Genomic DNA, 15,764 nt, shown 5'->3' with positions numbered 1-15,764 from the left:
TTTATTTCTTTTTAGAGAGAGGGGAAGGGAGGGAGAGAAATATCATCGAACCGGCGACCTTTGGCTTACAGCTCGATGTCCAGTCCACCAAGCCATGCCGGCCTGAGCTGAGGGACAGTCTTGTACAAAGTTAGGAGCGCAGACCTTGGAGCCAGACCCCTGGGGCTCACACTTTGCCTCTTGCTTGCAGCTTATGTGTCCCCTCAGGCAAGTTACTTGGTCTCTTTTGAGGCCTCTGATTGCATGTCATAAAGTGGAAATAAAGATAACAGCATTAATAAAATGCCTACCTAAAGTGGTTAAAATTAAATTTAAAAAATACATGCAAATTACTTCGGATCATGCCTGGCACATAGCAGTCAACAAACATGAGCTATCATTATTACCATTTGAAAAAATACATGTGAAAAATCCGAAGAAAAAAATGTGTGTGTCCAAACACTTACACACACACACACACACACACACACACACTTTGGTCAAGATTTAGTAATGGAGGCAGGAGGCATGTTTGGCTCTAGGTAATGGCAGGGTTACAGACCCAGCTGCCTCTAGGTGTGTCTTAGTGGTGTGTGGATTGTTTTGAGCTAAAGGCAACCAAAACCCTGCAGGCTTGAGAGAAACTGCTGCTCTCCACCCCTAACTACCTAGAAGAATTTAAATTAGGAGCCTGACCCACAAGAAGAGTTAAAACCAAGAGTGACTTTTAAGTTACCTGTCTGTGTGGCAGGACAAGATAATGATTACTGAACACGTGCTCTCTTTGAAATAACCGTTTGAAACCAGGGTGCATTACCTCTGCCCTAGCTCAGAATGTCATATGTACCTCAACTTCTCTTTCTGTCTCTGAACCTCTTGTGCATGTGGCATCCCTGACTCTCTTGTGTACTCAGGGTTCCCATACAAACATATATGTTAAATTTGGTTATATTCTCTGGTTCATCTGTCTCATACCTATTTGATTATTAGACCAACCAAAAGAATCTTGAGGGCAGAGAAAAGTGTCATTCTTTCCCATACTGTGAAAGAATATTCAGTCTGTGTTGGGTTATTAAAATGAGTCAAACGGTGTAAGATGACTGAATTGATACTGATGTAACTTTACATCATGACATCCTCACAACCGCCTTGTGAGATAAGTTTTATTATTGCCATTAAACCAATGAGTCAGTTGAGAATTAGAAGATCAACAATGTGCCCAGAGTTACACAGCTGGTACAGCCTGTTTTTAAACCCTGCTGGTTATGTTAACAGGAGACACCTGGTTCTTTTTGCTAACGCTTGTAACGGATTACAGATTGGCAAATCTATCAGCACGCAATCAGGGTTTATTGGTGATCCATTGCCATGAAAGAGAACCGGCCCAGCCAAGGTCAGGGGGTGGGGGAAAGGCATAGGTTCAGGGCAAAGCAGGGCAGTGAAAGTAAGGGCAGCCAAAGGCTGGGGTGGCAAGCACCATGGGTCCTTTGTTCTGAGGACTTACATAGTTGGCAGGATGGGGTGAAGAAATTACATATTGATGGACTGGTAAAGATGGTGCCAGCTTTCACGGGGGAGTTGAGTACCCAGACTTAGGTATGTGTGGGGGTCTGTCAGCCCAAATCCTTATCTTGCTCCAGACTCCATTTGTTCATCTTGTTGTAAAACAGATACATGACAGGAGGCAGTTGATTAAAGTTGGGGCAGTTACCCAGAGTTATTTATGGGCTCTTTATTTAAGCATTAGGGACTCCCTCATAGACAGTGAACAGAGGTGGGCAAATAACCAAAGTTATTTCATGGGCTTCTTCCTTTAGGCATTTTGGACCCTCTCCTGCCTTTTAGGCCTTGGGATAAAAGCACTGCTTCAAGGCCTTCTTCCCCAGATAGTGGAAACGATACACAGAATTTCAAGGACTTCCCTCCTCCAGCGCTAACATAGTGTTTCTTGTGATGTTGGAACACCTGGCAATATTATTGGACCAGGCTCAGGACTGCTGAGTTAGCGGGTGAGACATGTCTCCCACTCCTCCTCCCTACCTGGTGTGCCATTCATTCTACCTAAGTGCTAAGAGGCATTTCCCGGAAACCAGGATGCTAGACACTGGCCAATAATGGCAGTGCAGACTCAGAGTTCTTCCTATGTTGTCTCCTGCCTCGGGTAGTGTAGGAAACTGTTCTGCGTAGCATGGACCCAGCTCCCACTGGGAGATGCATGGGATCTACGCCCACAGATAGGTTCTCCCGTGGGGAATCAGGCCTGCAATGTACCTAGGCCACTATGAGTCTTGCTTTTTGCTAAAACTTCCTCACCCTGAATTGAGGACATTTACTGCAAAGTAACTTCCTAAAATCCATGCTAAACCTTCCAAGGTTGAGTGTAACCATTCAACCACTTTTGCCTTTTTACTTGCCAATATCTCTCTTCTGTGATCTGAATTAGTAGCATTGGCTCCTTTGTTTTCTGTAAAAGGTAACCACCTTAAGTGAACCTGTGCATAGTAAATGAGGACCATCATGTAATGGGCAGAGAAACCCAAAAAAGGCCTGTCATGGCGGAGGCTGGGGCTTTTGCTCCTCTTGAGAGAGAAGCCATGCTGTCCCTTTTCCTCCACCGGACTCAGTGGTCTGTGTGAATGTCTCATTTCATCCATAATGATGCAGACACTGCAGGCCAGTGTCTGCATCAGGGTAGACTCCTGAAATCACAATCCTAACCATTTAACAAGAGGTGCACATCGAACAGATGAGGAGGATTTGATGTCTCAGTAAGACCCCTGGCCAGTGTTACGTCCTGTCAAAACTACTGAGCAATTTCGGAGAAACTTTCAGAGGCATTCTCTGACAGTGCAAATAAGGACAAGTGGTTACATGTACACATGCTAGGACAGAAGTACTGTTTAAATTATGTTAATTTTAAAATTATGTACATATATGCACATTGTGGGCCTGTGTCTGACCACAGACTTTAAACCTCTTTGTAGCTGGGACACCTGCCAGGGAGGCAGGCCCTGGATGGCACAGAGCAACTCCCTGGGTGCAGAACTGCAGCAACAGGCCGGGGGAGCAGCGTCCCCCTGCATGCCTGGGGCTGAAACCGTGAAGTGTTGGCAGGTCACTTCCTGGTGCTTCAGCTGAATAGCGAGCTGCAGTGGCAAGATCTGTCAATAAGATCATTGTTGCAACAAACCTTTGCCCACAGAAAACCCGTTCTATGAAGATACATGTTGATTTAACTGCAGGCTAAACTTGGAAAGCATATTCTCATGTTTACTAAATGATAATGCTTACTATTTGAAACTGTAAACCAGACACTTCCTAATGATATTGTCTCTTTGTGCAGCCTAAGTCACAGCCATGGCTCCAAAATCGAAAAAACAGAAGAGCTCAGGTGTCAAAAAAGGGATAAAACATGACAAAAATAAGGAGTTACCACCTGGTAGGATTGTCTTTTTGATAATGGGATTTTTAATGGCTTTAGTATTTGTACATATATTAGCAGCAAAACTGCTCATGGTTTTTGTATCAAATAAACTTAAATATTTTGGTTTTAAAAAAGCTAACATAAGTGGAATTCAAATATGGGCATTTATTCTTACTTTGTATTTATTTCATTATACTATCAAATAAATGCCATAGGAAACATATCATTAAGAGATAATTCTATGGGAAAGGCAATTATTCAGATTCTGTCTACTTAATTATTCATAAAATAAGCTTAAGAATTCATTGTATATTTGCATTTATATTTTGTGTTTTGAGACCTAGTTAAAAAAATGTAATAAACTAAGATATTTATTTGATTCAAAAAATGTAAATTTGACATCATTTTATTACACTCTAGTTGGTGAAGAAGAGGAAGCCATAAACATGGAGAGCATGGGTAAGTGGAATACAATTTAGAAATTGTCCCGAGTTACAATAGTTCAATATGCAATAAGCAAGTGAAAATATTGTAAATTGAAGTGATTAATCAAAGTGTAGATGGACTAAAATTACACCAGGTCATTTAGAATATAAAATGAAAATGTTTAAAGAAAGAATAAAAAGCAAGAGTGGAAGAGAGAATTTTAAATTGAGAAATAGATTCAGGCCAACCAGCCCCTTCAAAATCCAAATTGAATGATTTTTGAGAGAACTTTTGTAATTATGAAGTGTAAAACTGCAAGTTATTACTTTTAGTAGAATAATATTTTTTAAAACTCTGACTCATGAGCAATATTTATCTGTACTTCACAGTAAGATTCTAGTATTTCAAGGAGGAAGGCTGATTTTTAAGCAAAAAAAAAAAAACACTAGAACTTAGACAACCAAACTAATGTTGGTCCTACTTTTAGAGATAAATAACTAACAAGCCTTTATTTTTGTTGTTGTTGAAACTTTCTGTTAGACTTGAACTAGATGATGCTCATTACATCTAGAAACAGAGGAAACAGCCAGGGTGGAAAAGAGGAAGCTCTAAAACCTTGTAGACCATTGCCAAGATTTTGGCTATTAACCATACAGGATAGACAGGTATTGGTGGTATTTTGGCAGAGGAGTGACGTGATCTGACTTTTGTTTTGACTGGGTCACCCTGACTACTCTGTTGAGAAGGGCAGTGGCAAGGGCAGAGCAGAAAATGGTTAGGGAGCTATTGCAACCATCCAAGAATGAGAAGGGGGTGGGTTGGGCCTGGGTGGCACAGGGGTGGAGACCTGGAGTGCAGAGGTAGGGAGACAGTGGAGGATGTCAGCGAACAGTAAGTGGCGGTGGAGCAGGCTATGCCTCCCAATATGTGTTTATTGAATTAATGAACGTACCACCCAGAAATGTGGGAGTCATTCTTGACCCCACTCTCTCCCTCAACACCTCCCCACTGCCATTGAAACCATCCTGGCTCCTGTCAATTCCACCTCTAAAATACATCTCAAATCCATCCATTTCTCCTTGTCTCCACGTCTACTACCTCAGTCCAAGCCTCCATATTTCTCACTTAGATGACTTGCTTAGCTCCTACCTGGTTTGCCGCTTCCACTCAGCATCCTTCAACCATTCTACACATGGAACTTGCCATGTCTCCTTCCTGCTCTCCTGTGGCTTTTTGGTCCTTACGGTGGTCCTGGCTCTGCCTTCCTCTCTGATCTTTTCTCTTGACTTTCCATCCCCACCTGTGGTTCGCCACTCTTGCCTAGCACAGAACATAATAAATTTGCTCCCACCGCAGGTGCCTGGATAGATTTTCCCCTCGTTCTGTATGTAATTATCTCCTCATCATTCAGATCCTGACTCTAAACCCATCTCTGGAAGAGGCATTTCCTGAAGACCTGTCTTTCACCTAGTACCCTTGCCTTCATAAAACTTATCATAATTCTGAAGTTAAAGTACAGTCAATTCTCATTATTTATGAAAGGTCCATACAGTTGCTATGAACACTGAATGAGCAAATATTGAGCCATTGCTCTTAGGGGAAATACAGGGTTAGGCTCCCATGAGCCTCTGGTCATAACATTTTCATTAACCAAGCAATATATAGCATTTTACATGTGTTTCTTTTTAAAGACACTTTACTTAATATACATTCTTAATTCATTAACACTGAACTCACAGACAACAGCTCTATAACTCATGCCTTAACCCTACATATCTAATATATGTATTTTCTCTACAAAGCACATAACAGCCTTTTTGTGCTTAGGAACATTATACAGCACTTTAGTACCACGCTTGGGTATCCTATTTAAATAACAAAATCACCAATAAAAAGCACAAAAATGTGGACAATGTGCCACTAACTAGACAGGGGAAAGGACACTTGTTTCCAGTATGAGAGCTGAAACAAGATGGCAGAGCATTTCCCGGTCTGACTCAGTGGGACTGACTTAAGGGGAACTGTGACTCAGAGCTGGCTGCAGACTGCGGTGGTTACCACAGTGGAAGAAACTCCCAGTCTCACATGAGAGTTCATTGGAAAGTGGGCTAGAACCCAGCAGGTGAGCTGCATTGTTCCCTCTCTGGCCCCTCCCCAACAGGCATTGCTGCAGCACAGCAAGGAGGGCTGCCCTGCCAAGGTGAATACCTCAGGCCCTGCCCCCTTACAGCTTAACAGGGGCCCCAAACAAATAGAGCCAAAATGAAAGAACACAGCAAAACTTAAGAAAGAAAGCTAAGTGATGAGGAGCTAGCCAACCTATCTGATGGAGAATTTAAAGCCCTGGTAATCAAAATGCTCACAGAACTGATTGAGCTTGGTCAAAAAATGAAAGAACAAATGAAGGATACCCAAAATTAAATAAAGCAAAATATTCAGGGAACCAACAGTGACAGGAAGGAAACCAGGACTCAAAGCAACAATCTGGAACAAAAGGAAGAAATAAACATCCAACCAGAACAGACTGAAGAAATAAGAATTTAAAAAAATGAAGAGAGACTTCTGAACCTCTGGGACAACTTGAAATGTTCCAATATCCAAATTACAGGGGTGCCAGAAGGAGAACAACAACAGCAAGAAACTGAAAACTTATCTGAATGAATAATGAAGGAAAACTTCCCCAATATGGTGAAGGAAATAGACTTCCAGGAAGTCCAGGAAGCCCAGAGAGTACCAAAGAAGTTGGGCCCAAAGAGGAACACACCAAGGCACATCATCATTAAGTTACCCAAGATTAAAGACAAAGAGAGAATCTTAAAAGCAGCAAGAGGAAAGGAAAGAATTACCTACAAAGAAGTGCCTGTCCATAAGACTGTCAGCTGATTTCTCAAAAGAAACCTGACAGATAAGAAGGGGCTGGAAAGAAGTATTCAAAATCATGAAAGGCAAGGACCTACATCCAAGATTATTCTATCCAGCAAAGCTATCATTTAGAATGGAAGGGCAGATAAAGTGCTTCCCAGATAAGGTCAAGTTAAAGGAGTTCATCATCACCAAGCCTTTATTACATGAAATGTTAAAGGGACTGATCTAAGAAAAAGAAGATCAAAACTATGAATAGTAAAATGACAACAAACTCACAACTATCAACAAATGAACCTAAAAGAAAAGAAAAACAAAAACTAAGCAAATAACTGGAACAGGAACAGAATCAGAGAAATGGACATCCCATGGAGGGTTTTCAGTGGGGAGGGGGAAGGGAGGAATAGGGGGGAAAAGGTACAGGGAAGAAGAAGCATAATCGGTAGACATTAAGTGGACAGAGAGAGGTCAAAAATGGTATAGGAAGCAGAGAACTTGAAGAACTTATATGTATAACCCATAGCATGTACAAAGGGGGAAAGAAAATTGGGAAAACTGTAATAACATAATCAATAAAATATACTTTAAAAAATGGATCATAAACCTAAATATAATACCAAGTATTACAAAACTTCTAGAAGACAACATAGGAGAAAATCTTGTGAACTTGAGATACCACACCAAAGCCATAAATCTTAAGAAATTTTTGCCTAATCAACTTTTTTCTTTTATGGAATACTAGTTAAAACACAAAAGGATAAACAATTGCTACATGCAACCACATAAATGAATCTCAAAATAATTATGCTGAGTAAAGGAAGACAAAACAAAAAGAACACATAGTTTGCAATTGCACTTATAAATATTCCATAGAAAAACTAATTTATAGTTAATTTATCGTATCAGCAGGTAGATCACTAGTTGCCTGGAGGTGGGGAGGGGTGTTGAGAGGAAGGGGCCAGAGGAAGTTAGGGCGTTATGGATGTGGTCTTTATCTCAGCTGTGCTGATGATTTCAGGAGTGTGTGCATTTATTTAGTAAATTGTATGCTTTAAATACATGCAGTTTATTATTTGTCAATTAAATCTCAATAAAACTTTTTGAAAAAGTAAACAGCGATGAAAATGTTTTTTAAAAAAGATACAGATGACATGAATGGAAGTTATTTAAATTAATTCTGTTTCAATATACAGGACATAATGTTTATTGCCAAGGCCTCTTCCCTTTTACACAGTAAGGCTCTGAGGAGTGAGTTGTGTAGAGGTTGAGCCTGTTTTTGGCCCCTGCTCCATCAGTCTACTAGGTGAATAACTGCCACTCACTGCCTCCTGTGGAATGTAACCCCTGTTAACTCTGACTGTGTGGAGAAGGAGCAGGGCCCTCTCCTGTGCTCTGCTGTGTTCACAAAACCAGAAAAGCTGGTGGTGTTCATGCCGCCTGCCACCTACCAGACCCAATAAACTGAGACAGGGATTGAATCTTTATGGGCACTTTATTCAGATGGCCAGCGATCTGAGAAGACACGGGTTTGTACCCTAACTGACTGTCCCACATTTCCTCTGAAGCCAGCCTTTTTATAACAGAGAACAAAGTGCAGTGGTGGGTTTTGAAATTCATGAAAAATTAGATTAAAAAACTGCAGCACTCTCGCCCTGGGCGGTTAGCTGTCTCTGAATGGGCGGTCATCTGCCTCTTCCTGGAACACAGTGGCTCGGATGTCTCCAGCTGTGCCCCAGGAGGTCGGCTGTCTCCCCGGGAGCCAGGGTGGGCCGCACCCTGCAGTTCCTGAAACAACAGCTTTAACATATTACCTACAAGGCTTATTCCTATTTACCTTAAACTAAAATATTCCAACTCTTGGGTTCTCTGTCATTCACACATCAGCAAGAAAGCAAAGCATGGTAGTAAGAGTGCAGGGACTTCGGTTTGAATCCCAGCTCCCCTGTTTCCAACTCCTAGCTCCTGACCTTGAATATGGTGTTTGAACTCTGTAGGCCTCTGTTTCCTCAGCTAAAAAAAAAATGGAGACGATTATAATAACCAGCCCAGAGTGTTGTTGTGAACATTAAGTGAATTGACCATCTACTTAAAGTGCTGATAGCAGCACCTGGCATTCAGTAGGTGCTCTACAGAAGTTACAATAATTAGACATTGAAATTAAGAACAAATTGACAGTAACCGGAGGGGAGGTGGGAGAGGATAATGGGGGTGAGGGGAAAGGGGAAACAATTTTTCAGGAACATATATAAAGGACACGTGGACAAAACCAAAGGGGGGTAGGATCAAGGATGGGAAGTGGGGAGTGGTGGGGGGAGAATGGAGACAACTGTACTTGAACAACAATAAAAAAAATGTGAAGGAAAAAACCCTGGGAAAACCTACTCTCCACAGCACCTCTTGACAGGAAGGCTTACAAATTTTTACTTTTGCAATAAAATGTATTGTACCTGGCTGATGCCTCAGAGAATTGTGTCCAGATCTTGCCTGTGGAAAACGAACACTAAGAATAAAAAAGCAACAACAAGAAGTTGACGCAGACACTGGCCCACAATGTCCAAGGCATCATGGGTGAGACATGAGACATTCACATGGACTACTGAGTCCTGTAGAGGAAAAGGGACGGCCAGGCTACCCTCTCAAGGGGAGGGTGCCTCAGAGAAGCCTGGCTACTCCCTCAAAGGAGAGTGCCCCGATCCTTCCTTCACAGGGTTTTTATTGGGTTTCACTTTGCACAGGAATACAGGTAAAGTTCACTAATCACTGTCAGGCAGTAAGGATCAAACAACAGATAATGTTCAAAGAACTAAAAAGGGCTCCCCCTGAGTTGGGGCCTTATCACCTAAAAAACTACAGCACTTGAGGAACTAAATTCATTTCCTGTCTGGGCCTTTATAATCTAATTAAGAGCATCCTCAGTAAGCAGGTTTCACAGGCTTGTACATATTCCTTTTTCAGGTCTGATCCTCTGGGGAAGTCCGCAGTGACCAGTGTGGATTGCACCACCTCTTGTTATTGTCACAGGCTTGAGTCGGGCAGAGGAGACAAAGGCAGCCGGGAGGTTTGGATGTCTCTCAGGCAGAATGAGGACTCAGGCTTTGTCAAAGCCGAGGGGCAAGGGTTGATCACCCCTTTTTCCACAGCCCCCCAAGTCCTTCCCTGGGGCCTTCACATGATCATGCCTGTCTTAGCTGATCCCCCCCTTGGAGAATCTTACCTGTCATTGGCTAACTGATCAAGTATTGGGGGCCAGGCAAGGAGCAGAAGCAGCGCTCCTGCAGGAAGATAAGCTTGTCTCCTTAGTGGCTTCTGGTCCGGAGGTCTCTCACTCAGCCTTAGCCATGGGGGGGTCACAGCTCCTGAAATCAAGCAGGGTGGACTCTAACAGAAGTCACAATAATTAACATGGCTATTATTCACCCACATTGTTATGCACTCAGCAGCCTAGCCCAGCACCCTATCCAGCAGGTCTTGCCCTTGTGGCAGGACCCCTGACCTCTGTAAGCTTCAGGTGGCCCTGTAGGCCTTCTCCTCTGCCCTATCATCTTTCTGATGCTCCTAGAGCAACCAGCATCCCACTCTGCTGGGCCAGTAGCACTTAGCGTACCCCACTGCTAATCACCACGGCCTCCCTCGTTGTTATATGCCCGGGGTGTTGTCTTCAGTGTAGACCTCAAGGCCTGAATAACAACATTCTTTATTGAATTTTGCCAGAGACCCTTGGGAGTGGCCAAAAGCATCAGGCCTACCTGTGTTTAGTGTGGCCATTGTTCAGGTGGTGCTGGAAGGTAGCAGACTGTGGGAGTTTTGTGTGGTCTGTTGGCTACCAGTTGCCTAGAGTTATCACTGATTGCTAATTGCAGTGAGAAAGAGTCTATTAGTTTTACTACCAGATAAAGGAAAGTTAGAGCCTATGTGAAAGTTGCCTTGATAAAGTCTAATTAGTGTGAAAGGGTCATTTTAGGGGAAAATGTCCAGCTAGTAGAATTTGAAGCATGTTTGGTGGGAGGAGGTGACATCGAACACAACCTTTGTCACTGTCTTCTGTTTCCTGGGTGGCAGAGGGCTTTCTGGCTTTTGCGAATACCTCCATTCGTGGGCCCCACAGTTCCACCTAGTGGTTTTCTGCAGGCAAAACTGCAGAACTTTTTATTATGCATTAGACACTACAAATTATCCTTTGCAGAATGTTTTCACAGGGGCAATCTGTATGTGAATAAACTAAACTCAACAGCTGTTTATTGAGTGTCTTCTACATGCCAAAAGTTAGGGTTAGCACTTTGAGGAAGATAAAAATGGGCAGTTGTCTTTAACTTATGAACAACTTGTATTCCAAATGTTTATTATGCCAACAGATTGCAATTTGGAATACACATCCATATATATAATCAGTGTTATACATATAATCATTAACCCTCCCCCCAAATTACCTGGATAACTGTACCATAGAGCCACCAACATGAAGTGTAAATGTTTGTGTGGGAAAATTCAGAATTCCAATGTGAGAGGCCACATGCACTGCCCCCCTTGACATACCTGAGCAGTAGGAGGGAGGCTGTCAGGACATCCAGGCGTGTAGGGCCTGGAGTAGCTGCAGGACCCTCAGCCTGGGAGGGACTCTCAGGCTGGAAGAACGGAGTTGGGCAGAGAGTTCTGGGGGCAGGTGCAGAGCTGAGACTGGGGTGCCCGAAGCTGATGTGATAAGAAAATGAGAAGAAGGCTTGTTAGAGGGGATGACATCAGACAAGATGATACCTATCCTCCTCCACCCCCTGTCCAAGGGCCTGCTGCAGCCAAGGACTGGCCTGGGGTGGGGGAGAAAGGGACAGGAGGGACAGGAAGAGAGAAATGGAAGCCTCTTGAACCTCCCTTCCCTCTTCTTCAGAGGGCAAACCTGGGACTGCGGAACCACAAGAGGGAAAAGGGAGTCCCTACCCCACCTTCCTCCCCATTTCCAAGGGTTTGCTAAGAGGACTTCTTTGGGAAGTCAGTAGCTTTAAGATGTGAAGAATGGAGTGACAAGTTTAACTATGAAAAGAAGGAGCCCTAGGGAGCAGAGGTACCTATATAAAGTCAACAGAAGGTTTCTTCAAAATGGGAGGCCACTGGGCAAATCTGCATGCTGAGGGAAAACAGCCCAGAGGCAGGACAAGTTGAAGGGCAAGGAAAAGTGAATGGGCCTGAAGGCTGAGAAGGGTGGAGAGGGGCCGGCAGGTCTCTCAAGAGGAGGGGAGGGTGGAAAGGCGGTGCCTGTGCCAATCAGCTGGGAGACCAGGCTGCGGGACTGCCAGAGTCCTGTGCTGTACAGACGCAGAATCAATCACAGAATCGTTTCTGCGAGGTAGGAAGTGAGGCCACCTCATGAGAGAGAGCGATGGGGGAGGGAGTGGGGTGGGGGTGATGCTTTAGAAAAACAATACAGTCTTGATAGAGCCTGAAAAGGTGATCATACCTTGGGACCAATAATTTCAATTTTTAAAAATATCCTAAGAAAATTTGAAATGTGATTTTAAAAAATTATACATTAGATATTTGCTTGTAGAGTTGTTTACAATCATTGTAAAGAAATGAAGGGAAAATGTAATGTTTTTCAACAACAGAACTATTAAAAACTATAATACATAATAAAATACTTGTGACATAAGTGTTAAAGGCAGGATGTAAAATTTCATGTAAAATACTACACATGGAGTGGCTGGAAGGAAATAGAGGGTCTCCCTTGAGATGTAGTATTATGGGTAACTATTATTTTCCTTTTTATCTTTTTTGACATTTTTTGTAATGGATAGACTTGCTTTAAAAGGAAGATTTTAAAGTCTTTTAAAATTTTTAACCAAGACAAGTATTTAGAACAAACAATTGCATGTTTCCCATTGCTAGTATTTTAAATGGTTACACTTAATGTCAAAATTCGACTTTGTCTTCCCTAGGTCATCCAGAAATCTATCCGTTAGTGCTAACTACAAAGACCCAAGAAATATTTAACTGCCGAGTAGATGAAGACATGACAGATGAACAACCTTATAAGTTTCTCAAAAAACAAGATATTTTGGCAGACTTTTCCAACAGAGCTGCAGTGTCTGATTTCTACCCAGTCAAAAAAATCATCCAGGTAAGCACAACATCCTGTTTATTTTTCAGTCTCGCTCCAAGGGGTTCCTGGTACATAACAATGAAAGTTGCAGAGATTGCCGCATTCAAATCTGGCATTTGCCATCACTTAGTACAAATACTAGCTTGCCCACACGTTCTTGGGAATCCTTCTTGGTGATCTCTGCGAAAAGCAAACACATACCTTACCCCACACCCAGAAAAACTGATCCTTGCCCAGTTTTTTTTTATTTTATTTTAATCATTGTTCAAGTACAGTTTTCTGTCCTTTACTTCCATCCCAGCCCACCCACCTACCCCTCCCCACCTCCCTCCCATTTCCATCCCCCCCTAATTTTTCTTGCCCAGTTTTAATTAGAGTAGGAATCTATCCTTATGTTCCCACACTGCTTTAATTGTTTAGTTCATCACTTTGGTCCTGATTTGTCTCCTAGCATGCAACAGAGCATAATGCCAAATAAAAGCAATGCTTCTTTTTTTTCCTGTTAGAAATATCATTGCTTAGTACATTTCTCTATTTGGACCTATTGTGTTTTAAAAGATTTTTGGAGTTAATAAAACTCATTTTTTTTTAGTTTGCAACTTGGGTTTATTAGCCATAGATTAGCACTAAGATAACCATAGATAACTATGCTTAGCTTTTATGAGTGATTGATTAGAGAAATATCAAATTTTTTAAAGATTTTTTAATGTATTGTTAGAGAGAGGAGAAAGAGAGGGAGAGAAACATCAATGTATGGTTGCCTCTCACGTGCCACCTTCTGGGGACCTGGCCCGCAACCCAGGCATGTGCCCTGACTGGAAATTGAAGCCACGACCCCTTGGTTCACAGTCCTGTGCTAAATCCACTGAGCTGTGCCAGCCAGGGAGAGAGAAGTATCAATTTTGTATTGATGTCTGCATAAATAGAATGACCACTGGATGTCATTAACCTTCATTGGCTCTCTCTTACTATTCAGTAGCATATTGTCTGTTTAATCTCTACATATTGTAAATTTTCCAGTTTTCTTTGTGTAATTTATTTCTAGTTTCATGCCAGTGTCATCAGAAAATATGCTTAATATAATTTTAATCCTCTTAAATTTATTAAGACTTGTTTTGTGACCTAACATATCATCTAGCCTTTAAAATGTTCCATGTGCCCTTGAAAAGAATGTACAGTGGTGGGCAAAGTAGGTTTCCAGTTGTATGTGAAGCACAGTTTATTCTTGTATTGTTACTTATTACTTATTGCATTGTTTTCCATACAAACAACTGTAAGGCTACTTTTGCCAACTCCTGTATATTCTGTTGCTTTGGGATGAAATGTTCTATAACCTTCTCTTTTGATTAAATTCCTTTAGGCATATCCTGGAGATGAGATTCTGCTTGTTTATGACAAAGACTTCAAATATGGCCTTAACTTTTATATTATTGGAACTGAAGAGGGCAAGGAGCTCTATTTCAATGTAAGCACACCCAAGTCCTTGGGTTCTGTGCAGTGTCAGAAGGAAGCAGTGCCTTTGGGGGACATCTCTGCTTGGTTATGATCCTTCTTGTTCAGCTCCATTTCCCTGGGGCCTAGAGCAGGTTCTGGCACCTAGAGGAGGTGAGCAGTAACTGGGACAAACTAAGTCAAACATCTCAGGGTAGCAGGTACTCTACTTATCTGCTTCACTGACCCCGGGAGAGCCCAAACAGGTGACCTGGAGTACCACTGCTCTCGGCCACTCCTTGGCCTTATTCCTGGTTCTCCTCTTACAATCTGCATAACCTGGGGTGAGTTCCTGCACCACTCTGTGAAAACAGTGGTGCCAGGGGTATCCCTTTCCAAGGCTGTTGTGAAACTTAAACGGATGAATACAGGGTAAAACCTTTGCAGTGCCTGACACAGAGCTGGGTACTCCACGAGCGTTTGCCATGATTATTTAAAAGAAGGAGTTTGAAAGGACAACTTGGTCAGTGGGCAGTTGATGGGGAGGGAAGCAGAAAAGAAAAGAATGGTAATTTCCAAAGAAAAAAATCAGTTCACCTTTAGGGTGGGTTTTTTTAAAGTGGTTATGGAAGTTAACAATTTTCTGAGACTTGCCTTCTGATCTGGCATTCTTGTGGGGAGGTGTGGTAAAACGGAGGCAGACAGAGGGTTTTGAGTGGTTGTTCAATAAACAAGAAAAATAAAGGAAAGCATAGAATTTTAAAATATCTAACACTTTTAAACTAAAAATAATCTTTTACTTAGCCTTAACATTTTCAATTTTATTTTTATGGTTGTTTTTCTCTGTGTTTAAATTTTTTTTATCACAGTCTTGTGCTGCTTAACCACAGGGACACACACATCTGAGAAATGTGTCGTTAGGTGATTCCCTCATTATGGGAACATCACAGGGGGCACCTGCATGATCCCAGGTGGTGCAGCCTATTGCTCCTGGGCTACTATTACCGCACAAGCAACACGAGATTAAATCAAGCACAAGACAAAATAATGCAACCAAGATATGCAGTAAACATGAGATATTTGCAGTTGCTGTCGACGTACCACGGCCTGTTGTGTCTTATAGCAAACTATTTTCGTAATAAGAAGGAGTACACTCTACAGTAATGATAAAAAGTATAGTGAATACATAAATCAGTAACATACTACTCATTTATTACCATTGGCAAGTATCATGTACTGTACATAGTTGTGCGTGCTCTACTTTTCTACGTCCGATGGCACAATAGGTTTGTTTGCGCCAACATCACCACCAACATGGAAGAAGTACATTGTGTTATGACTTTACCACAGCTACCACATCACCAGGTAGCAAGGAATTTTAGCTCCAGCATAATCTTACGGGACTATCATCATTGACCGAAATGTCATTATACAGCGCATGACTGTGTATAGTGGAATAGTTTCAAACATATAGAAACATACAGAGAGTAGTATAACAAATATCCATGCAAACACTACCCAGAACTAACAAATATTAATGTCTGATCATAT

The 15,764-nt window shown here is 42.1% G+C and overlaps 1 protein-coding gene across 1 annotated transcript in view; it reads left to right on the top strand.

Annotated features, from left to right (window-relative positions):
- Nucleotides 1–3,336: 3,336 nt before the first annotated feature.
- Nucleotides 3,337–15,764, top strand: part of DNAI3 (dynein axonemal intermediate chain 3) — a 65,248-nt gene continuing 52,820 nt past the window's right edge. Inside the window, exons 1-4 of the mRNA XM_045835544.1 lie at nt 3,337–3,418; nt 3,824–3,862; nt 12,619–12,800; nt 14,143–14,247. Coding sequence (XP_045691500.1) covers nt 3,337–3,418; nt 3,824–3,862; nt 12,619–12,800; nt 14,143–14,247 — 408 coding nt within the window. The remainder of the gene's footprint in view (nt 3,419–3,823; nt 3,863–12,618; nt 12,801–14,142; nt 14,248–15,764) is intronic.

The sequence above is a fragment of the Phyllostomus hastatus genome, unplaced genomic scaffold, assembly GCF_019186645.2.
Source record: "Phyllostomus hastatus isolate PE091 unplaced genomic scaffold, TTU_PhHast_1.1 phas_contig_209, whole genome shotgun sequence".
Classification (NCBI taxonomy): domain Eukaryota; kingdom Metazoa; phylum Chordata; class Mammalia; order Chiroptera; family Phyllostomidae; genus Phyllostomus; species Phyllostomus hastatus.
The sequence above is the reverse complement of the archived record's forward strand: the minus strand, read 5'-3'. Positions and strand labels throughout refer to the sequence as shown.